Source organism: Eptatretus burgeri, chromosome 10, assembly GCF_056783735.1.
Source record: "Eptatretus burgeri isolate ZD-2024b chromosome 10, Ebu_testis_v1, whole genome shotgun sequence".
Lineage (NCBI taxonomy): Eukaryota > Metazoa > Chordata > Myxini > Myxiniformes > Myxinidae > Eptatretus > Eptatretus burgeri.
The window spans coordinates 15,788,775-15,814,713 of record NC_140970.1 but is presented as its reverse complement, the minus strand read 5'-3'; the positions used below and the strand labels follow the sequence as shown (position 1 = coordinate 15,814,713).

Below are 25,939 nucleotides of genomic sequence, written 5' to 3'. Positions count from 1 at the left end.
AAGTGAATTGAATCGGGTTGGTCTAACTGTTAACTAAAATAAGAATAAATGAAATAGAACCAAATAATATTGCAATCAAATGGGGATTTTTAAGTTCATTGTACAAAGGTGAGAAGTGTATGGTGTATAATTAGGAAATAAATTGTTTCACAAGGAAGGACTTGTGTGGACATCAGTTTTATCAGTGTCGATAGGGTTTTTGTAGGATTTTTATAATCAAATCGGACAAACGTTAAACTCTGTCTGAAGTCAAATAAGATTCCACAATCGACCAGTTAGAATCCTTCAGGAGGACAACGATCACAACAAGGTGGGTTAAAAAATCCACGTCAGTTGGCGCCGAGACTCGGATTCGAACCGACGTTGGTGCGGTGCTCGTGACCGGAGGTGCTTCATCTGCCGGAGGCAGTGCCTGGAGGAACGACAAGTGCTTGAGCGATGGTAAGGGAGAGCGCTCTCAGCAGGTAACGCATTTCGAACAAAGAAAAGTTCATTGTCAGATAATTTTATTGAGAGAAAGAAGAGGATCCGGCGGAGGGAGTCCGTTTTAAAGTAAACGATAAGTACTGTAGTTGTTTTAGAAAAGTGCTGGAGAAGAAGAGTCAGATGACAAGAAGAGGCTCGTTAAGGAGCCAGATGCGTAATTAAATAGGCATGATGAAGCGACATGCAACATGTTTGCATTGATATGGACCGGCTGTGAGAGAGAGGCCGAGGACATGGCTGAGACGCCGAGATAGGGTTAAAATAGATAAACATTGTAAGTTACCTGTTTGTAAGAGTTTTAAGAGTTACTTTTTGTTCATTGAACTCACTGGAAGTTTGTTGGCAGTGAGGTTGTTATATTATATTGTGTGGAGGTTTTATGGATTTGTAAATGCAATGATTTGCACAAAACGTTTTGTAGAGTGCAGGAGATGATTAACCAGCTGGGAGCATGGTTGGTGATTTGCATTGAGATGCATGTGTTCCTGAGAGTAAAAAAAAAAAAAATGAAACTTGTGCGATTCCAATATTCACTGCAATGAAACGTGTTCTGTTGGGATTTTGACGATATTTTAACTCGTGCTGAGTTGAGCTGTGGGTCTGTTTGAAATGGCATGTTATACATTCTTTGCGTTGTATTTCCACGCGAAGGTCGCAAACTGCACTGTGTGAGACCCCCTCCACTCGATCTGTGGGGGGTGGCCTATCGTTACACTGAGTCTTTGTTCGAGCCTTTGCTTTAGGTGTGAAATTCGATTCATATGCAGATTCAAGAGGATGAGATAGAAATGTGATTGGTATTTGTCACGTGATCACACGCGAGTCTATGAGATGCAATGCTGTTTAGTGTATGTGTTGAAGCCATGACAGAGTAATGCAAACTGTGGGTTTTGCCTGTCAGAGTTTTTTCCTTTTTCTTCCCACCGGATGTGGAGAGAACTTCCTGTTCCTTGGTGTTTGTGGTGCACCCTCTCTACTGAATGTTTAAAGTGAAGTCCATTTAGGAAAAAGTGTTGAAGTTTTATTTTACAACCATCGGGATTTTGAATAAATTGTGAAATAACAATTGTGAATGTGGATATACTGTATGTGATTTAAATGTAGAAACGTGATTTGGAATGATTTTAATGATTTGATGATGATTAGCACGTGGGGCGATTCACAGATAATAGATGATTCGCTCGGATGGACGTTGAAATATTGTTTTATTCGTCTGCGAATGTTGAGGTTACCTGAACTTGTGCTGGGAAGGCAATGGCAAACAACCCAGTGTAACCCTTTGATCGATTCAGTCAAGGTAAATTCATGATTTAATTGGATAGATGCTGAAGATTTAATTTTTCATTTATGGATTTTAAAAGGAAATATTTTATTGTTTTGACCAAAAGTTGTTTAAGAGAGTTTGGATGTTTATTAGTCTGAAGTTTAAGATGCTTTTCTAAGACTGGGATAAAGATTGTGGAGGGTGAAGCTGCATGTGTAGACAGAGTGTTTGAGCTGCAATTTAAATGATATTTGACAAGTGATTTGACAATTTTTGTACAACTGTTTAAAATGATTTATTTGTTTTGATAAAGGAAAATGGATTCGTAATTGAGAAGGTCGGAGGAAGTGATAGATGGTTTGTGTATGTGAGTTGGAAAAATGGCAGCATGTTTGCTGTTTTGGTGAGAGAGAAGTGGATAGATGGAGAAATGTCAGAGATTTAAAATGTCGATGGAAATAGCAAATGAGATGGATGTTTTGAGTATACGTACAACTGGGATTTCTGTATATTTTAGCAATGTGTTTTGGGAGATAACAAGGAAAGGGATTAAAATATTGATATGACATAATGCAAGTTAAATGCTTCCATAAGAATCTTTGTTAGTCTTGTAGAACTACATGTGCCCATGACGTTTATTGATTGGTGTTTAATTGATGCTTTGTTTGTTTCGGAGTGTTGAAAGCAGTCTTTGAAGCAATGTACGATTTCATCTAAATGAAGTTTCCACACAAAGATTGGACGATGGGAGAAGTCAGATTTGGGTGATTGAGCATTCAACACATGATTATCCCTCCCCTTCCTGAGGAGATAAGATGGAGCAATGTGGGAAAAGAAAGAAAAAACCCACTGAGGAGAAGGTTGAGCAAAGTCTTAACGTCAGCGTTGTGTGGTGCCTGTATGGAGGAATGTTCTCAGCCACACTCTCGATTGCCGCTCTGCAAATACATCGTGAACTTGCTGTGGTTGCTTCAATGTACGACAGGTCTGCAATTCCACACTGCGCTCCTTCAACCCAGTGTCTGGCCCAAACTTGTACTTGCCCACATCTACCTTCTCCTCAGCTCAAGGAGTGCTTCGATTGTGTTTCCCGTTGGGTGCCGCTCTATCCACACCCTGACCTGTTTATCTTCTGACTTCGGGTAGCATGTTTCCAATGTGTGACACATGCTGATGAACAGGCCATAAATTAAATGGAAACTCACTCATTTTCTGATATGAGCACACGCTGCCATTGTTGATTGAACTTGAATAATGGAAATCTTTTCTCCTTCAGGAATGGGACATGGTAATCATGTGTAAGAAAAATTATTCAAATTTTCCTTAAAAAAAAAAAAAACGGGGGAATGTGGGGGAAAAATTTATATTAATGTATTTTAAATTGCAACAAATGGAGTTTCAGAAATGTAACTTCCATTCTGCAAATTGAATTGGCTGTCATTTCTGGCCAAAAGACTTTTGCCCTAAATGATAAGAAATGTGTTGTTCTGGAGCAGAGTGACCGAGCTGATAAATGAACCTTTGCTTACAAAATGTACGAAGTGGCTTTTCGTCTAAAGGACACGTCTACAGTCTGGGTGAATATCCCCCAACCTTTCTCTCATGGAAGTATAAAATGCTTTGAAATCTAAAAGTTTGGAGTACGAGCACGTGAGGAAGTATAGTTTCTCAGTGGCTCGTACTCCTTGGAACTAACCAAGTACCAAGTTAGAATAAAACTCTCTGATGTAATGTAGAAGTGAATTGAATCGGGTTGGTCTAACTGTTAACTAAAATAAGAATAAATGAAATAGAACCAAATAATATTGCAATCAAATGGGGATTTTTAAGTTCATTGTACAAAGGTGAGAAGTGTATGGTGTATAATTAGGAAATAAATTGTTTCACAAGGAAGGACTTGTATGGACATCAGTTTTATCAGTGTCGATAGGGTTTTTGTAGGATTTTTATAATCAAATCGGACAAACGTTAAACTCTGTCTGAAGTCAAATAAGATTCCACAATCGACCAGTTAGAATCCTTCAGGAGGACAACGATCACAACAAGGTGGGTGAAAAAATCCACGTCAGGTCGTATATCTCAAGCATGTAAAAAGGGTCTGAAAAGGTCCAAGTGGTCTAAAGCTCAAAATGGTCAAGGTGTCTTTTGAGTTATTTGATGTCTTTCAGGGTCTTCAAAGATCTAAGGGGTCTCAGCAGTCTGAAGTCGAAAGATTTAAAAGGTACATTCCAATAGTATGCAATTAATATACATATAGTCACACGGTTTCACAGCTTCACCATGTTTTTCGTTTTTTTAAAAATAGATCAACGTTGCAATCATATTTATTTTATATACGTAGTCATGTTCCGTACTTTCAAGATATAAGCCTATTCTAATAGTATGTACTTTATGAACATACTCGCATGTCATAGTACATACTTACAGACATATTCACATTCTAATTGTACATACTATATGGAGGTACTCAGTTGAAAAAAAGATAAAGTTTAATACTAGCTACCACCAAGTGGCAAACAAACAATTCCACATGCAATACCCTTTCCTCTGGCAAATTGATGTCAAAAAGCCAATTTATTTGCATTTATCGGGAAAAAGTTCTCTTCCACAAACGCAATACCAAAAGAAACAGCTGAATTGCATTTTACATGAAACAAGATAAAAGGATGAACTTGTCCCATATTATAAAATTCAAAAGGGATGGTAAGTTACAAGTTCAAATAAACAAAATTCCAATTAACATTGTTCTCCTTTTAGTGGGGCAGATAACAACAATTTTTGAGAGGAATCGTGCAAATGATGATACAAGCATCAAATTTGGCACATTTGTTCTCCAGGGGATTCTAATCAAATCTGCCTGATTGGCCATTTGAAAATCCCAATTTTTCAAAATTTGGATTTTCAAATGGCCAATCGGGCAGATTTGATCAGAAAGCCCTGCAGAACAGAAATGCCAAATTTGATGCTTGTATCATAATTGCACGATTTTTCTACTATCTACTACACTATTTTGGTGGAAAAGTCATTAAATTGGCTTCCAGTTGCAGTTCGTTCATGAGTTTTTTGTTTTAAGGCCTCTCCTCCAGTTTACCTCCTGTTGCAAGCCCTTCCGACCCTCCAAGGTACACGTTCTTCCAGTAATTACCTCCCTCCTATTTAAACTTCCACAATCTCTCCTTTCCCACACACCTCCTCTCTTTTCTCCCCTTTGTGGAACTGCCTTGTGGAAGCAGTTCAATCGCATTTTGTGGAAGCGGTGCACCACCATCTGCTGTCATCATCAATAATCCATGCCCATTATCTTTTGTACCTATATAGGATGAGCAGATTAACGGGAACAAAAACCCGGCTAAAACTCAGATCCGAACCATGCTGGACCAATGGAAGAAAAGACGGAAACAAACTGGGAACATTTCTACAATTGTTTTATTTACAGCAAGAAGGACACAGAGCAAGCTTATCACGGATATACAGGAGATTTACAATGATTGAAAACACTTATGAGGTTGTACTGAGCAGACGGCGCTACACACACAGACAAAAATAAAACCCAGGTGAATTCCAAGGCACCTCGCAGCCAGGGAGAGAGACTAGCTGGGGTCGCGGCTCGGCTGGGTACCTGCACGTTAGAGGGAGGGGGTCCTCCGTGGTGCGGCACCAGCCAATGGTCGTGCAGCTCGGCCCGCAGTCACACGCGTGGGGCTCGTGTTCGCAGAGGAACCCGAGCGGAGTCCCAGGGCGGGGATCAGGGTCCTGGACAGGACACAGCGAGAGACCCGGTCGAGGTCAGGTGTCCTCGGTCGTTATCAGAATCGACCAGACGGATCGCTCCACCAACGAAAAACGGCCATGCACCACCACCCACAGACTCGTGAAAAGCTCTCAGTCTGTCAATCCTCCTCGTACACTGAACTCAAGACTCCAGCAAAACTCCAACGAACGCCCCAGCAAATGCAGAAATGAACTGAGCCTTTTGACTGAACTCCAACGACCGCGCGTCTCAGAGGGTCCCCTCGTAGTCCATCGACCTCCCTCAGTGGGGCGGGGCCTTGATCAAAACTGACGTCACTGTCTGCCCTGATTGGACAGGGCTTCCATGGGTCCACCCCTGCTGGGCGGGGTTTCGACCATGCCGGGAGCCCACCCCCTCCACGTGTGACTGCACTCGCCAAAAAGGTACCTCACAAAGATTCCGCCTCGGAAAGCGAGAAAAAGGTACTGTGGTTCAAAGAGGGGAAATAAAGATTTATTACCCTAAATAAAAAACCGCAACGCACCCCTTCAATTTTCCACGACACACAAGGAGGGTCTGTCTACACATATACTTAATGGCATAACTATCTTCGGGGCACCTGTATGTTTGAATGCATACGGTTCCCAGAACAGTAACAATATGTTTAGAAAAATAACAACAAATTCTTCCTCTTCAAAGGTTTTAAACAGTTTTCATTGCGTCAGTGGGATCAACATTTCATTTTCTTCTTCAATATTTCATCTTCTCTTTCAGTTTTCACTCGAGGCTTTTTTCAGTGGATTTTATTAACTTGAACATAAATTCACAATTTAATCACAGATTAAAAATCAAATTTAACGAAAGAGTAAACTATATACAAATCCTGGAGGATATCAAAACAAAAATCCTTCAAGCAATAATAATTGAAATGACCTGCTTTATTCAGTTTCCTGCCATGGTAGGAAATATTTTATAATAAACAGAGCATATTTAATTATATTGAAAAACAGTTACAATGAAACAACTGTAGTCTTTGAAATTCTGCTAATATTTGTAAACTTTTGCTTCGCTTAATCACCAACTATAGAATTTAACACACTCAATAGGGGACAAAAAAATATTCCGTTATTTCGGGAGTCCGTTGAAACAGAACTAATTATATTTGAGCACCTGTATATCTGATATATCACCAAACGCATGACAGCAATTGAGTCATGATGCCATAGGATCTACATTGACATCTTCATCCATTTTTTTCTTGCTCATTTTGTCTTTTTATTCTTTAGCATCCCGTGCTGTCACTTTTCGCATCTTGATATTTGGCAGTTGCTTCAAATCTCCGTCCCATTCCCTGGAAAAGAGGATGCATGAGCATCAAACTAAGAGCTTTGTTCAAGCTCCGGCAGAAAATGCTTTGGCAAGTAATGGGATCAAATGCATCAGAACTAAATTCAAGACTAAAGCAGAAAAGTAAAAAAAATAAAAAAAATAAAAAATCCATTAAGGAACTTGGTTGCATTTTTATAATTCCGAGCGAGGTACCCGTGCTATGTACGGGAGGGGGCTACACAGCAGTTTCATGAAGGACTTGGGCAAAAAACGTACTGCAGCTCAGGTGGGTAATATTTCTATGATGTAAATGGTGAATATGCAAATGCCGAATCCGTGAATGTCACGGGTGGAAACCCTCACGTAATTTTCTGATTCTCATTTAAACTCGATCTCTATATTTTCATTCCAAACAGCATCATTCCAATCACAAATGAAAACTGTTGTGTGCCAGGGGTCGAGTGAGAAGACCACGGGGGTGGGGGAGCTATCTCAGATTCCCACCAGACTTCCCGGAATTGCAGGCTGTCGCAACAGGATAATTCTGTGACGCGGCGGGTCACTAACCGACTGTGAACGTCAATAACTCAAACCCGTGACCTAGGGTGCTCCATCTATGGGTTAACCGGGTTACCTCATTAATCACATGAACTAATTACCGGGGAACACGCCCTCGGTACGCCTTGTCCGAACCGGATCACTTTACGTGATCAGATGTGGCTGAGCGACACTGCCAAGGATGTACCGGCTAAAAGGAACGGATCATTGGGAATAAAGTCCCAGCTAGGTTAGGATACGGACCATGCTGGATCAATGAAAGAAAAGACAAAAACGAGCTGGGAACATTTCTACAAAGGACTTATTAACAGGCAGGTGAGGAAAGATATGTGGCACAGTGAATAGTTTTTATTGTTGTGTGTGAGCAGAGATGGGAAGAAAAGTGAAAGGTGCGGCAATAATACGTACAAGCAACTTACAAAAGCAGACACAGAGCAGTGTTATCCAGATATAATTCTTGTACAATTTTAACTTAAGCGAGGACAGGCACCATGACACACACACACACACACACACACACACACACACACACACACACACACACACACACACACACACACACACACACACACACACACACACACACACACCGATGGAGAGGAGTTAATGAAGAGAAAAAGAGGAGAGGAGATGAGGCTAATGGTCTCTCAATACCTTGCACGATTGCCTGACCGCGCCACCAATATGTTTTAGGGGGATGCTCCACTGGGCGATACCTCCCTTACAGTTGGTGAGTTGTCTCCCGCTTCATGGCACTTCGAGCCGCTAAGTCTCGATCCAGCAAGATGGCTTGCCCGACAGGTGAGAAGGAAGGACTTTGGGCAGAGTCAGAAAGCGGAGTCCGGAGTTATGGGCGGATGGGTGGAGTCAGCGACAAGGCGATGATGAAGGGGCAGAGCCAGCAGGCAAATGTGTGGGTTGTCAAACCCAGGCCAGGACGAGCCGACAGGAATGAGCAGACAGGAGCGGTGCGCAGGAACGACACTCTTGACTCGTCCTTTTTCGATCCTGTGGTGCGGGCGGGGGTGACGACCCGAAAGGATGTGTTGTCATCTGAATCGGGCACTCTGATTGGGTCCCGGCCAGTACACGGGCCAGCCGCCTTGACCGGAACCGGCTCCACTTTACTTCCGGCCAGATGGTTCCAAGCTGCGGAATTGTCTTGCTCCGAGCACCGTGACACGAATCGCCCTGCACCGAACTCCCGGGCTGCCCATGATGACCGGCGGTAAGCGCCGGTCAATGCACTGCCTGTCTGTAAGCCTTGTGGCCTGAGCCATACAGCGCGCCTCTGCCTGGCTGCAGCCTCGCCGGGCAGAGAAGCGAAAGGACATTCGCCGTCCGTGGGAGATACCCACGGCTGCGGTGGTCAGTGAAGACCGACGGTAAGATGCTATGGTAACACATGCGCAGGCCCCAACACAATGTGTGCCATTCTTGCCCTGCTCCGTGTGCGATAATAAATTATCCTGGGACTGCAAGTGGGTCCGCCGGCATTGAGCATGTGGCCATTTATCAAAGGCGGTGTCGTGTACACAGTGCCAGCCCTGATCTGTGTCAGGGAATTGAGGGAAAAGTTTGGATATAATTATTAGATGGAGATTCGGATTGAAAAGAGGACAGATATATTTATTAATTTCAGAAATGGGTTGAAAAGAGCGTGCCGCATGCGCACTGTAATTTGTTAGCACTTGGTGTGCCATTCAGTCTACTTCCTCAGCACGCTGTTGGGTTTGTCATCTTTCCTATCGCCTGAACAATGGGTGGGGGCCATCACTGTGGGGCACGCGCTCCGTGCAGCGTGAGCGGTTGGTGTTTTATTCCTATTTCTTCTGCGAGGACGCATTCTTATGGGAATGGTGCGGCCGTGTTTTTTAACGATGGGTGTCCGAGTGTCATGCCTGCTGGTTCACGCGAGGACCCTTTGCTTGGATTTACCTCAGGAATAAAGAATAGGAACGAATTCAGAGATTTAATCAGACCGAACTATGAGATTCACACAATGCACTTGTCCCTTTTGTCCCATAAGACAAGAAGGATGGGACTTTCTGAACGTACATTAATGAAATAACTGTCTGGGGACCACTGTATGTTGGCTGCTATTGGTGTTGGAGGGATGCGGTTTCCAGAACCGCAAAAATACTATACCATTAATATAACAAAATACAACAAGACAAACACTCATGAGGTAAATGAGTATAGACGCCGTTCTCACAGGACAATAAATACAGACAAATCTGCTGGCGAGAAAGGGCAGATACAAACAAAACACTTCGTACGGATCGAAAATCAAAATCATAATTGTATCGAGACATTTATGAAACCATGCCCAACCTCAGAGTGGATAAATTTGGGGTCATTCAGGCAGAAACTCAAAATCAAAATTGAATCGAGATATTATCAAACCGGCGAATGTTCCTGCCAAACTCATGATTGTGTTCACTTCCAGATCAGGAGCAGCTTCATACGGATTGAAAGTCAAAATCATAATTGTACTGAGGTTATTTATGAAATCTCTCACCCACTTTAGGACATCTGCTGGGACTACAAAACGATCAACAGAAGGTTTGACAGGGCTAGCCCCCAAACTGAGGGAGTAGTTTGGGGACGGACGAACGGGCATTCCTTCTTTATAATATAGATTCATACGTCAAATTTTAAAAATTCATTTCGAAAATGTTGACAGGAATTCTGTCTTCCATTTTTATGTGTGCAAATGTGTTAGTGAGTGTACAAGTTGACTTAAAAAGGACATTGAGCATAAATATATTCAAGAATGCCTGGCACAGAAAGGGGTATTTCATCAATAAATGAAGCCAACACCAAACAAACAACCCCATTCATCCATTACCTGAACATCCTGAAATGCTTGACATTAATGATATCTGGGATTTCTGTAAAACAGAACAAGAGGGTATGGATGAGAAAATGAATTAAAAAGATTCACTAAGGCAGCAGAGTTAGCACACGATATAAAGAACTACTCTTCTGAGGCCCGATCACGACATGAAGTAATACCCCGAGTCCCGATCACTACACTACACGATCTCCCCCCGTTATTTTTCGATCATATTATCACAAGTAATAACTATAACGGCACTCGGTAGAGCGCATACCTCTGTCAGGCTGAAACGTTTACTGTACATTTTGCATCCCACTAATAGGATGGATCGGGAACTGAACCTCAACCAGAACCTATTCAGCTTGTTCTAGTCACTGACTCAACTCGTACACCAAATTTTGTCATAACCCAGCCACAACTTTTCAAAATATTGTGTTATATATCATTTTTAATGTTATCTCTCAAGTGTGAAGAATCAGTTTAAAAATTCTTGCATTCGTATTCTATCCGGATCCTCATCAAAATTTAATCGATTCGTCCTTGTCACAAATCAAAACTATCCACCAGGTTTTGCCCAAATCCGTCCACATTTTGAGATTTGACGCTGTATATCGTTTTTTTGCCTGATCTTCTCTCGATGGTGAAGAATCACTAGGAAAAAAAACTTATCGGATCTGGATCCAGATTTTCACCAACATTGAATCAATGTGTCCTTTGCACACCCCAAAATGTCCACCTAGTTTTGTCCCAATCCGTCCATAACATTTTGAGATATCCTGCTCACAAACAGACAGAAACAAAACGAGCACACACGCAACAAATATAACCTTCGGTGGCAAAGGGTAACAAGTTACTGTTTTGGTGAGTAAAACTTTTGGCATCAATCTTTACTAATAAAAGGCAATGTGTGTGTGTGTGTCAGTATGTGTGTGTGTGTGTGTGTGTGTGTGTGTGTGTGTGTCAGTATGTGTGTGTGTGTGTCAGTATGTGTGTGTGTGTGTCAGTATGTGTGTGTGTGTCAGTATGTGTGTGTGTGTCAGTATGTGTGTCTCCTTCATAATTCCAAAACCATAAAACCTTGCAGCTTGAAACTTTGCATGTATATCAAGAAAACTCCAAGGTAGTGCAGAAGTGAAAATTGGGTGTTTGAGTTAAATAAAACACCCTTTTGAAGATAATTAACAGTCGTATTTAATATTATCCTTCATCAGTTGATCTTCGGCCACCTCGCTCTCTGGGTCTTCAGGCATTTCCTCGGTAACCTCGCTGGGGTCTGTAGCAGCCATGTTTTTTGGCCTGCTCAACCACGCATTAATTTGGAACAAGCCACGATTTCTTAACGATATAGTTGTTCACTCACTTTTCTCACTCATATTATCGAATGCCTGTTCATCATAGCCACAAATCGCTGGGTACATTGCAGTGCTTATAAATGCCCGGAGACGTCAGCGTTCATAGATTTTTCATTTCCGCACATGCGATCACCACGAGTATCTCTTAAACTAAGGACAATTACAAAATTTAAGCTCCAGAATCAAACTTACAAGCAGTGTGATGACCACTCCTTGGCTTTTTTCACAAGATCTTGGCTATTCGTTGTTCACCTTGGCGTCTTGGTTTTCTACAGGTTTTCTTGGCGTATAGGTTTTCTATTATCATCGCTTTTCTGAAACCTTGTGAATTCTTGGCTTTTTTCATTGGCTCACCTTGGCATCTATGAAAATGAGGAGTGATCACACTGCTTACAAGCAGTTCTGACTTCTAGAAAAATGTCCATTTATCCAATTCAGACATATTTGTCATTTCGGGCATCTCCGGGAGGTGTATGTTTCATGTGTTTCTAATTGCATGCCAAACGAGCCATTTATCAACCGTTTCATTTGAGAGCTTAAGCAACTTGGCGAGCTCTCTCCAAGCTGCTTGGTTGTTCATTTTCGTAAAAGTATCCGTGCTCTCAATGGAACATTGATTAGACAGATGTACGTTTCCACCTGTGTTGGGCCCTGTGGTGCCATGCGGTTGGTGCTTCGGGAGGTGTCTCATCTGCTGAAAATGTGCAGTTTTATTTTTACAGGATATCGTGTTGTTTTACCATTTTGTGCAATTTCCTTTTAATATAATCCACCCCTCACTTCAACATCGATACATATATTAAAACATTAAGGTCCATCGATACCAATAAAAGGCACAGAGCTGTGAAGGCAAATATCGACATTTTGTGTTCTGTGCCTTGAAATATTTTTCAATTGAATTTTGCTAATTTTCCACTTTAATTCCTCTTTCAAACTCTGTTTAAAGGTAAATCTTTGTGTTTGCCGTTTTTTATGTATTTTATGCATGTGCACATTTGCGCGCAAGTGTATGTATATAAACTGTATTACCACAATGGAACATGGCACGTGTGTGTGTGTGTGTGTGTGTGTGTGTGTGTGTGTGTGTGTGTGTGTGTGTGTGTGTGTGTGTGTGTGTGTGTGTGTGTGTGTGTGTCATTGATTGGTATCTACACATGTGGGTTTCAGAAAGTGGAATGGAGTCCACCAAGGGTGGGCTCAAAGTATCCACCTTCATTTCGGTAAGGGGTCACGATTCACAGACCAAGCTGTGAAGTTTTCTGTTTTCAAAGTTTTGTTCCGAGGGCTGTCTTCAGGATCGTTACTGAGCCCAGGACGGCTTCCAACTGAAGTTAAGTTTGTAGTAATATTCCCAGGGATAGTTTTTTAATATCTCTGTGAGGTTCTTTGTCATCATGCCTGTGAGGTTCTTCATCACCAATGGCACAATTTTGGCATCCTTCAGCTTCTAGGATCTTTTCACTTCATGCTTGAAGTCTTGGTATTTGTCATTTTCTTGATTTCTGCATCGTTAGTCCAAAATCACCAGTATTAACATCTCAATTAGCAAGGCCTTCTTCTCTGTGTTTGCACCTTAGTATGATATCTGGTCGCAATGCTTTGTTTTCGATGTTCACGCCCGATGGGATCATAAGGTCGTCCGTGAGCGGTACTTCAATGTTTTCAGTGATTGCTTTTGGTTCATTTTCCCACAAATTTTCTGGAACTGGAATATCAAAGTTTTTGCAGATGTGTCAGTGGATTAGTTTACAGTCTGTTGTGTTATTGTGTGTGGAGCTGTTCTGACATGATTTTTTTTTTCGTGTTCGGTCATTAAGCATCACATATCATTCTCTTTACTCACCCCACCTCCACCCCTCACCTGTCATTATTTTTTCCCTCCTCTCCCCCACCCTTCTCTCTCACTGTCCCCTCCTCACTCCCCACTTCTCATAAAATGCAGCCCTCTCCCCCTCCATACCTCTGCCGCTCTCTCGCTGTGCTTGTCTGTCTGTCTGTCTCTCTTTTTCTTTCTCCCCACTCTCCCCCCCAACACCTCTGCCGCTCTCTCGCTGTGCTTGTCTGTCTGTCTCTCTCCCCACCCTTCCCCTCCCCCCCAACCACTATTGTCCCTGTCAGTGAAGCGACGGGTTATATTTGCTAGTAACTTATAAAACAAAAGAAGAGATCTAAGGAGAACACATGGGCGGAGAGGAAGAAGTGTTTTTCTCAGCTAGTGTAGGTAAGATTGTTCCATAATTCTGATAACTGACATACTGTAATTTCAAAATTAAGCATATAAATGATAAGATCATAATTTCCTAGTTATATTGTAAGTTTATAATTTCCTAGTTATATTGTAAGTTTATAATTTCCTAGTTATATTGTAAGTTCATAACATAAGATTAAAAAAAGACTTAAGGAGAACATGCGAGCAAGGAGGAAGTTGTGGAGGTTCAGGAGCACCTGGAGCGAAGAAAGAGCGGCTTGCGAGTGCGTCTGGAGCAGACATTCTGAGAGAGCGGTAACAGAGGATTAAGATGCATACAAAGCTGAGAGGCTCTAAAAATCGGAATGGCGCTTGGGAAAGCAGACGAGCATGCTCAAAGCAGGTTTTTTTGTGAGTACCAAACCATTTCTACTGGTACTCATTGGAGAACCAAACAACAAAAAAATTTTTTTCTGTGAACCCCTGGATATAACCATTTTTCTGTGTGTTCCTCATCGGTGGAGATTTCAACTCCCACCATGCCAGCTGGCTGGGTGTTCGCTCTGCAACAACCAGCCATGGCGTTGCAGCTCAGTTAAAAGACTGTGGTTCTGACTTCTGAACCAATCTGTAAACTTCCCAAACCCAGATTTCTGCAACTGGGATGTTGCAGAAATTGTACTCTCCCTACAAGACTTTAAGCACATGGTGCTCCCCAACACCATTTGCAACCTCCGGGACACGGTAAGGACCAACTTTCCATCCAACCTCTCACGTTCCTCTTGGCTCCTCTGACCATGTTTTTTCCTCTCACATTCCTCTTGGCTCCTTTGATCATGTTAAAAAAAAAATCAAAGCCCACATCTTTCTGGCTATTGTGAGGGAGCAACTTTAATGCCGAAGAATCTGGTTGTTCATACAGGCCAACTGGCAGTGACTGCAATCTGCCTCTCTCAAAGAATTGGCCTGCCATCTACACAGAATCTGATATTGATTCTGCCTGGGAATACATTCACACAACAGCCTATTCACTCTTCTGCACCAATGTATCCAATTGCATCTGTGGCTATCCTATCTATTCCTCTGCCCTGGTACACCAAATTTTGCAGGGAGGCAGTTGGGTTCAGGTAGATTGCTTTCTCACCATGGAAGGCTCATTGCTCACCTCCACTCATTCGTCCTCCTTTTTCTCGGATGTGGAACCAACTTCCACATTTTCTTCAATCACACTCTTCCTTCCAAGCCTGGTGTTGGCTTAGTGGTTAGGGTGGTGGCTTGGGATCCCAGGGTCCTGAGTTCAAGCCCCGTTGGCTGCTGAATTAACACCAGGGGGTTGACTCAGCCTGTCATCTATCTGAGATCGGCGAAGTGAGTACCAGTGTACTGGTCCCGGTGTATGCCCTGGTTAGAATAGGTATACTATATCCCTGTGTGTCATAAGAGGCGACCAGGGTTGGCGTCAGGAAGGGCATCCGGCCATAAAAAACATTGCCTCAAGAAAAAGCCAAACCCCTGCACAGCAGGGAAAAATGGCTGTAAAAACGGTCATTTTACACATTTCCTTCCAGATCTTCAACATAGATGTTCCCCACCATCTTAGACCATCCCACATCGAAAACCATGATCTTTTCTACCCTTGGTAATGCTCCCTAAGTCCAACCCTTTCCAAGTTTGCTTCTGTATCCATCTTGTCCACCCTTTGTGTCATCACCCTAACCTTCATTCTTCCCCACATTCCATATTTGTCCAAGTCTCCCTCTATTTTGTCCTTCATCCCTGCTGTTGGTGTGTCTCCCCCCCCCATCCCTCTTTCTACTGTTCCTTTTGTTCTGTTACATCCTGGTCTGTTCTATGTTCTAGCTCCTCCAGGAGGCTCGACTTTGTATTTTTATTTTTAAACGGCTTCCCCGATTGAAGGCTACTTTAGCTAACTTCACAAGCTTTGGAACAAAAACCATCCATAGACAAACCAGAATAAAAATATCTTTCTAAATTTAAAGCTGAACTCTCCAGTTTATATCCATCCTCAAAGTTATACTGCTGCCTTGTAAAGTACATTTCTGGTATATGCTCCTACTGCATTCCCTCCCTCATCTAAAACAAAATTACCGCAGACTCTGCTCAAAATAAGGCAGAATGTCTCAACTTATCTTATGTTACTTGTTACTGGAGTTGTTACTGGAGTTAGTCAGGGGTGTGTACTGGCCCCCACACTTTTCAGCACTTGTATGGACTGGATTTTAGGGAGGATGTCGGAGAGATCAAGCTGCGGTGCATCGTTTGGGAATGTCAAGATCTCGGACCTTGATTTTGCAGATTATGCAGTCATCTTTGCGGAGACTTTAGATATCCTTTTGGGGGCCCTCGAGGTGCTGAATGAGGAGTCGGAGCCGCTGGGATTACGGGTTTCTTGGATCAAAACTAAGATCCAGGCTTTCAGTGACATCTTGGATGCTGCTGTCCTGTCTGTGTCTGTTTGTGGTGAGCATGTTGAGGTCGTGGAGAGATTCACTTACCTTGGCAGTGATATTCATGTCTCTGCTTGCTGTGAGTCAGAGGTCAATAGACGTCTGGGTCGGGCCTGGGGAGTCATGGATTCACTGGATCATGGGGTGTGGCGCTGCCGGTACCTGTGCGGGAGGACGAAAGTCCGAGTCTTCAGGTCCTTGGTACTTCCAGTCTTGCTCTATGGATGCAAGACTTGGACTCTGACCAAGGATCTGAGACGGAGACTTAATTCCTTTGGTACCAGGTCTCTTTGGAGAATACCAGGTCGAACTTCTCATCTGGTGGGATGTCAGCAAACAAACTCCCATCCCCATGAAGGGTGCAAAAATATGCCACAACAACAGAGCAGGAAGCTTACTTCTAATTAAAAACAAAAGTCATGGGATTCCATCAATGGTGTTGACTTTGTCTTTCCTCTTTTCAAACAGCCCTATCTTTGACCATCAGTTTGGATTCTGTGGCTATGCTGCTGCTCTTTTATATCTTTGGGCATAGCTCAGGCATTAAACACAGTCTAGCATTCTGCATTGCTTGTCAAGCTCACTGTTTGTGGCATACAAAGTGGTCACCTTCATACCTAGATTTCTGACTTCCTTCACTTAAGCAGTTAATGCATCGCTATCATTCAAAACATTTCCTCTCCCCTCGCAATATAGGCTGGAGTGGCCCAAGGCAGTGTTTTTGGCCCAGTCTTGTTCCTTATCTACATAAAAAAAAAAACATCTCTCCGATGCTCTGAAAAATCCTCTTTTCCTTTTGGCAGATAAGTCCACATTATGTTGTGGAGTACACCACCCCACTGACAGGCTGACAGCAGATGCATCTCTCTCTCTCTCTCTGTGCTTATAAAGAGTAATTAAATGCTGGTCTATTAAATAGAACACGTTTTTAAATACAGGTCATTCTCAATCTCACACAGTCGCTCCAGAAGGATCATCAAGTGAACTTCCATGGCAAACACATGTAAGTGGTACAATGTGTTTAACGTATTGACCTCACCTTCAACCGTGATCTCTACTGGGCCGAGCATATGTCAAATCTGGCTTCCAACCAAAGTCAGCCATGGACTGGGCATCTTACACATTCCACACATGTGTAGTGTGTGTGTGTGTGTGTGTGTGTGTGTGTGTGTGTGTGTGTGTGTGTGTGTGTGTGTGTGTGTGTGTGTGTGTGTGTGTGTGTGTGTGAAGAGAGAAAGGGATGTGAGAGGGAGAGCATGAAGGGAAGGGAAGGTGAAATGAGGGGAAGGGAAGGCAGCGTGAGGGGAGGGGAGGGCATCGAGAGGGGAGGGGAAGGCAATGTGAGGGGACGGGAAGGGAAGGCAGCATGAGGGGAGGGGAAGGGAAGGCATCGTGAGGGGAGGGAAGGGAAGGCAAAGGGAAGACATCGTGAGCGAAGGGGAAGGGAAGGCATCATGACCAGAGGGGAAGGGCAGGCATAGTGAGCGGAGGGGAAGGCAGCATGAGGGGAGGGGAAGGGAAGGCATCATGAGGGTAGGGGAAGGGAAGGCAGCATGAGGGGAAGGGAAGGCAGCATGAGGGGAGGGGAAGGGAAGGCAGCATGAGGGGAGGGGAAGGGAAGGCAGCATGAGGGGAGGGGAAGGGAAGGCATCGTGAGGGGAGCGTAAGGGAAGGCTGCACGAGGGGAAGGGAAAGCAGCGTGAGGAGAAGGGAAGGGAAGGCGGCCTGAGGGAAGAGGAAGGGAAGGGTGATAAAACGCGCCAAACAGCAACATCTTTATAATCACCGGGTTCTATATAAAACCAGGCGGTAGCATTTACAACCCACGCTATCTACATGTTAAAGATCTGCCTGCATGGAATCATACTCGCACATGCAGCGACCTTTGCACCTCTCCAGTCAGCTAACTCCAAATCTGATTTGTACATGATACACAATGGGGAAGCAGTTTTAAATTCAAACTAAACTGTCAGTGCTTAATAGATGGAGCAGGGAGATGGGTCAGAGAGGGATGACAGAGGGGTGTGGGAGGAGTGAGAGAGGGAGAGAAGGAGAAAGGGGAAAGAGAGAGAGGGAGAGGTGAGAGAGGGGGGGAGAGAAAGGGTGGGAGAGGGAGACGGAGGAGAGATGGAGACAGAGAAAGGGGTGGAAGAGGGAGAGGGGAGAGAGAGGGAGCAGGAAGAGAGAGAAAGAGAGGGGAGGGAGAGAGGGAAGTGAAGGGCAGAGAGAGAAGGGAGGGGGAGAGGAGAGAGAAGAGGGGGAGATTGGAGTTCCCTTACATTGGAATTTCCTGAGTATGCATGCAAAGTGTGGGGCCACTAATGTCCTGTCCAAATATTGGCACCCTTGCACTTTTATCAAATAATGCACCATTTCTTCCAGAAAATTGTTGAAACTAAAAAAATCTTTTGGCATCCACATATGTATGTATTCAAAAATGTCTGCAAACAGACTTCAAAAAGCACCCAGTAATGCTTCAAGACAAAACGATGGAGTGTTCTGAAGTGGAAAGCAACGAGTCCAGAGCTAAATCCCATTGAACACCTGTGGGGAGATATGAAAACAGCAGTTGGGAGAAGGCATCCTTAAAATCTGGGAGAACTGGAGCAGTTTGCACAAGAAGAGTGGGACAAACTTCCAGTAGAGAGGTGGAGGAAGCTCGTTCATGGCTGGAGGAAGCACTGAACTGCAGTTATTTTGTCCAAAGGCTGAACTACCAAATATCAAGTGTCAGGTGTCCATAATTTTGTCAATGTCATTTGTTTTTATTTTCTGATTTCAAAGTATATATTAAGTTCAGAATCAAAAACAAAGGTTCTGTAATATTAACGCTGAAATAAAGAATTGTGGAGACAAAATATTTTCGTCAATTTCAAGTTATTTGTTTGAGAAAATTGTGAGTTATTTGAATAAAGTGAAAGGGTGCCAATATTTTTGGCCACGACAGTAGATTTCATGGTTTTGGAGGTAAGGAGGAGATGGACAAACGGACCGACACACTGACATTTATTATTACAGATATATATATATATATATATATATATATATATATATATATATATATATATATATATATATATATATATATATATATATATATATATATATATATATATGTGTGTTGTGGGGATGCATTCTCTGAGGGTAACTTTGCAGAATATAGTAATAGTTATTTCTCTTATTGCATGCATTAGAATAAGGTAAGGTAACTTAATTGTGATATAGGATATGCATCATTATGTGGGTATAAAACTGTAGTCTTCCCTCTCATAATGTGTGCGTGTAAAACCATGATCCCTTTTTAATGTTCTTTCCCTTCGTAATTTAAAAGTCACTTTAAATGCACCAATAGGCTATCAAGTGCCAGTTTAGGCAGGAATGCCACCATGACACAAAAAGGGCACCATTCAACATAGGTGAGAGGTCACAGAGGGTTGCCCCTCCAAAAGAACAATGGCAGCTGGGAAGGGAGGGGCTAATGGCATCACAGATGTGGTCAGAGAAAAGGTTATAGAAGAGGATGGTTCCAACGATGGGGAAGGAGACTCCAAGAGACATCGTTAGGGGAATCCACACGTGAGCTCCAAAAGGGTTTCTCCACAGCCAACACATTTGCCTGGAATAGCCTCTCGCCATGCCCCCACTGTAGGCTGCACCCCTGCCTTACCCTGAACTGACTCTGTCTGCAGCACAAACTATTAATGGCAAGGCATGTCTCAACTTGGACTAAGCTATGTCCTGCAGGATGCAGCCCTGGAATTTACGTCCTGTTAATTATCTTGTCTATCTACTGCAAGAACAGTGAATGGGCCCATTAAGGCTTAAATCGATAAGGATCTCCGTTCATGCGTTGACACTGGGATTAATAATTGTGTTGCTTTTCCTTGTGTGTCCCCATCCCTTTAGTTCTTTTCATCCACATTATAAATACACTCCGTCTCTGGGTGAATTTGAGTGACTTGATCATCAGTATAGGAGTTATACACGTCTGTTAAAGGACAGATTGGGTTTGGGTGATTAGCTCGCAGGACGAGACAGTGCCTGCGTCCGGCGATTTTCACTCGCATCGCTAATTCGGATAATCAGACATACAGCACCAATGAGCGTGTCGCCTGATTGGCTCTGATGTTCCACTGGAGTAAGGTATCGTGGTAAATAGGCCTGCAATCCAACTCAGAGTACCTGAGTCTGTTGGCCGGCACGACCGCTTTGACGCGGTTCATCGGATTTGGACCGGGCAACTGGGACGAACCAGACAACGACGACAACAATATATTTGTGCCCATTTCAAGTTTCCCCAAGATCATGACTCAACCAAAATGCTTGAACAGGCATCCAATGAGAAATAAAACAGTTGAGGCAAGCAGATTACCCCATCCATGAAGATTATTAATTAACAAGTCAGCTGGATTTTTAGTGATAATCTAATGGTGACAATGCAGTTCTGCTGAGAACAATTCAGTAGCCAGAAGCTTCGATTCCAAATCAATAATGCCGCCTTGAGCTGTATTTGAATACACAACTTTTGGGATGCCAAGTCCAATTTTCCAACAAGGCCACACAGCGTACACAACTCAGCAAAGTTACACAAAACCCCATATAAATCCACATTAATTCAAATGTGGTGAAATGGCGATGCATAAAATACCGAGGCCATTTCCGTGGTAGAGTTCGCGTTCTGTCTGCATGGTGTGACGGATGGCATCTTCACGAGCAGCATGTGGTCGGCCTCGTCGGTTCCCAATTCCTGCCAATATTTCAATTTGTTCCAGTTCGCTTTCAAAGCGTTTCAGGTATCTAGATATGGGCAGGAAAATCACAATGATTACGCCAAACGACAGCAATTTCGAACGCCGTTTCTAGCAGTGGAGAAAACAAAAAAAATTACAAAAGCATTGCTCAACCAAAATTACTTTTCAATAAGGTGACATGCTTCCTGCTTGCTGTACTCTGTACTGTTGGGATCAAGATGAGTTTGAAACCATTCCAGCTTCTGGCCTTAGGTTGAACAAAAAAGAAGCACCATTGCAACACACGGCACCCAAAAACAAACTCACCAAGATAATTAACATACAGGTATCAGATCTCTCAACACCATCGGTCCTCAGAACATCACAATAGCATTGGTTGTTCATATTAGTCGTTTCCAGGACTATTAGCTCGTCCTCAGAATTTCACAATGTCATTGGCTGCCAAATTCTCAGTATTCAGAACGTGACTCATTTGTATGGAAAGTGATTGTCATGGTTATCGTTACCTTGAGAACACAATCTGACAGGAGTCTAATATATTGGATTATATTCTCAGTCTGATCATAAATGATTGGATTGGTGTTTTGTAAGCAGGGCGTTGCATGGCAAAGTTTGCTGTTACTCAGACAGCAAGCTGTGTGTACCCATCAACGAGCATTCATTGGTGGAAGGTAAAGATACCATGATGTTCTTCAATAAGAGTCGGTGGGTTATTGCAGGCAACTTACACCAAATTACAAATTCCTGGCCGAACTCAAAACCAACTCGTACTTGGCAAGTTCGAATCGCATCACCGTTGCAATAGATTACATTCAAAAAGGTTGGATGAACATGACAGAGCAGCACGGCTTGACAAGATGCACAGTAAGCTATTGTCTGCCATTGCCTGCTGTCGGGCACAAATTTGACGTTCTGGGAACCATGGCAAACAAATGTCGAACATTCGTCTTGGAAGCATGAAAAAATAAAGGCTGGGAGAGTGGTATAACTGGGGAGATCCTGAAGATACCGACACAGTACATTGTGGTGCAAAGCACAGCCATGCAATATGAGGGAACAATACCGGCGATTTCACAAACTATGCAACATGTCACTGCATTGCACCGATGCGTGCAGGCAGCCGAGGTTGGTACCTGCGTAGGTATAAAAGTGGACCTCTATTGGCACTTGGGTTCTTTTGACCTAAGGAAGTCCATTGGGCAGGGGATGAAACGTGGCCTGAGACAAGGTATGCTCTCCCCTGCTAGCTACAAAATTAGCAGGGTAGATTTTAGTACAATTAGTGGTTGGATCCACTTTCATCTTGAACATAATTATTTCTATTATTATGCGTTTCCCTCGAGGAAGTTCAGACATCTTGTCTGCACTTTGAAAATCAACAAGCCCAGCAGAAATTGCATATGAAAACTTGTATGTATCATAAGGGAAGTGGTGTCCTTGCCAAGCCAATAAATCTGATAAAGGTGCAGCACTATGGAGCTGAGATAAAGTACACCAAGAGTTTGTGAGTCGCAGGGAATGAAAGCATTATGGTCACAAAACATAACCTCACCAATGATGCCAAGTTTTACTGCTCGCTCAGTCTTTTTACTGGAAAAAAAAACAAACAAAAGAAGGCACATGACAATGAGATCAACAGAGCTGAGAGGTCATTAACATGTAGTAAAGAGATCAGCCAGCTAGGCATATTGAATATCTTATATACCATTAGCAAACAGCCTGGCAATGAAAGGTGGGAGCCGATTCATCGGATATTGCTGATCTCCTTGGTTTGGAGGATTCATCAAAATGCTTTTCATGCAAATATGCAAAGTTAATAAATAAACAAACAAACAAACAAACAAACAAGCAGCAACCATGCACTTTGAGAAAATAGGTGTTCATAACGGATGTTAGGAGCCATCGACATATGCACACAGGATAGAATAAATTTTGACACCCATATCCCCATCCCCACTCAAATAAGTATGGACAACACAGACCCATTTTCCCTTTTCTCCATTACTCCAACCCACTTTCTTTTATTTCTTCCACATTATTTTCCATTTTGAAACTCACCAAGTATGCCCACCCTAACTTTTTAATTTGAATGTAATTATTGTGGATATGTTGGTTGGGACTGAGGAACGAAAAAAAAAATAACATAATTAAACTAGAGGGGAAGCACATACGTCCACCAGGCTGAGCAGGTTATGTTTGGTATCCCACTGATAGGTGCCGGATCTGGATCCAGACCTGAACCAAAATCGAATCGACTTGTTCTCGTCATAACCTCACCAACTCATCCCCCAACTTTTGCCACAACTTTTTGAAATATCATGAAATATCATATCGTTTTTCAGCCCCACCTCTCAATGTTGAAGAATGACTTGAAGAATAAAAAAAAAAATTGCATTTGGATCTGGATCTTAACCAAAATCGAACCAATTATTTCTTGAGAAAATAGGTGTTCACAAAATTTCATCTGGATCTGTCCACAACTTTTTGAGATATCCTGTACACAGACAAACAGACACACAGACAGAGATGAGTGAAAACAACTTCCTTCACCTTCGGTGGTGGAGGTAAAAACATAAAAACATGAAGGGGTGGAATCCCCAAAAAAAAAACAACGAAACAAGGTCGGAATGAAAAGTAATGACAAGGTAAGAATGACAACCCCAATCCAACAACACAATCCTTTTACGGATTGCCAGTCACGACATCTTGTGCCATTTTTAGATCACCAGTAACGGAGTTCAGGGAAGGTATTAGCATCACGCGGTCATTCAGCCAGTCAGTCGGTCACGCAGGCAAGCTGTATGTAAACAAGTGTTCTCCGAAACGACACACGCAATTTCAATGGAACTTGACCACAACCTTCATCACCCGTGATGCTAAAAATGAATCTTCCTATTTTCACCAAACTTTGTCAAACTTCTGTGAAGACCAAGGCCTCCTGATTCCTTGCAAATCCCATCAAAAACTTTTTTTGCATATCAAGTAGGTGAATTTAAAGGTCAAAGGTCATTATCATTCTGGGATCACTGCTTTTGACTTCTTCTCAAAAAAGTATTCACCTGATCTCGATGTAACTTGGTGGGAATCATCTCTGCATTGTGCTTTCACGTGTTTGTTCAAACCGTCGGCTAATTTACATATTTTGTGGGTCATCCGCACCTAAAAAATGGTTCTCTGCGTCTAGCACGTGAGCGCAGAGGCATTGCCCCTATTTTTTGCTACAGGTGGCAAAAGTAATTATTACCTGAAGATGGCCATGTTAGAGGTAGTCATATATTTGTAGTGTGGGTTGTTATTAGCTCTACGTTTTCCGTATTGGGAGTTACATTTTAGAACATGATAAGAGTTCCATCACACGATCACTCAACCTAAAGCTTCATCTCTTCATCATTCCACAACTTCTCAAGCATCGCCAGCTTTAGTGGCAAAGCTTCCTCAACAGAATATGTTTGACCCACTTAAATACAAGCTTGTAAAAAATAAATAATAATAATAAAAAACTCAAAATGTACATCACATCACACCTCTCTTTCCGTTGCATATTGTGCATCCGACGAGATAACTGTGATGCCTTGCGGCTGTACGGGTGGATAACCTTTTCAGCACCAGCTCTTGGCTTTATAGTCCTCGCTGCTTTGGGCTGCAAAAGAACACGACAAGCTGGGCAAACCACTGATGACAACACACATTAAATTTAACAACCAAGTAAGTTACAATGCAATCACACGGAGGATAACTATCGATGTAGAATTTGCCAGTGAATACATCACATCACCGATTAATCCATCCGCCGAGGTACGAGATCATGCAGATCCCACCAAATCGTGCGCTTTTCAATGTAAATATGATGGGAAAGTTGATTCCACAGGTGGGGGAAAAAAAAACAGAGGAACGAATGAGTGGAGGTGGGCAGTGATCCTGGATGAAGGGAGTTTCACTAGAAAGGGGGTTGATGATAACTGCAGGAATCTGGACAAAACAGGGAAGGAGCAGAGAGAGCATTCAGGAAAAGAGGGTGGAAAAGGGGGGGGGGGTAACGAGTTTGAACACCTGCTTTGAATTACTTTGTTCATCAATACCTGGGTTGGTCAATTAAAGCCAACCAATCAGATCTTGCAACTTGAGTCATGTTGCATTAACATACATAGTGATTACATTCACCTATTAAAACTAGAGTAGTGTGGAACTCATTTCATATATGACACACACACACACACACACACACACACACACACACACACACACACACACACACACACACACACACACACACACACACACACACACACACACACACACACACACACACACACACACACACACACACACACACACACACACACGTTCCGATTGACTCCTGGAACAAGCATTTCTGTAAACTCCGTCACGAAGTCTCCAAAGTCACAATGCTAAATACCAATTTATCAAACCATGTTTATCCTTGTTGCCCGTTTGAATCTGCGTTTACTGTTCGTTCACTCGTTTTCAGGGTTTGTTGGGGACGTTCAAAGGAGAGTGCAGCACACTGATGGTAAAGGCACTGTATTCCCAAAGTAAAAGCGTACCATGACACCAGAGGGTTTGGGGTTGTCTCGCTACACGTGGGTTTTGGTTCAAACGAGAAGTGACGAGGGGAAGAGAGAAGGAAATACGTTGCGAATGCATTTGTAAGTTGCCTTTTCTCGTAATGTTTCCCCGCATTTATAATCAAACCTAAGAGAAGTATTCCTCACACACGGATATTTACATTTTAGAACGACGGCTTCAATAAACCGCAAAAGATTAGTAAAAAGGTAGTAACCATCATTACTTAATAAATGTATGTATATACACCACAAGTTGTCCGTGCTGGTTTTATTCGGTAATACGTTGACAATATTCACAGCGCTGAGACATTTTTTTGAACTACTGACATGCTGTTGCTTTGTCCATGAGACTAACAAAAAATATATGTAAAAAAATATCGTC

At 42.7% G+C, this 25,939-nt stretch overlaps 1 protein-coding gene across 2 annotated transcripts; it reads right to left on the bottom strand.

Annotated features, from left to right (window-relative positions):
• Window positions 1-6,403: 6,403 nt before the first annotated feature.
• Window positions 6,404-25,687, bottom strand: TMA16 (translation machinery associated 16 homolog). Of its 2 annotated transcripts, none has more exons than XM_085897129.1 (7): window positions 25,537-25,687; window positions 24,496-24,611; window positions 22,524-22,561; window positions 21,134-21,218; window positions 20,869-21,017; window positions 10,222-10,264; window positions 6,404-6,834 (listed from the first exon to the last, which is right to left on the bottom strand). In XM_085897129.1, the coding sequence occupies exons 1-7, from the start codon at window positions 25,537-25,539 to the stop codon at window positions 6,759-6,761; spliced, it is 510 nt and encodes a 169-aa protein (XP_085753255.1). In that variant the 5' UTR covers window positions 25,540-25,687; the 3' UTR covers window positions 6,404-6,758. The 2 variants fall into 2 exon arrangements, with proteins under 2 accessions (XP_085753255.1, XP_085753256.1); XM_085897130.1 differs by having other exon boundaries at window positions 25,389-25,583.
• Between the last annotated feature and the right edge of the window lie 252 nt (window positions 25,688-25,939).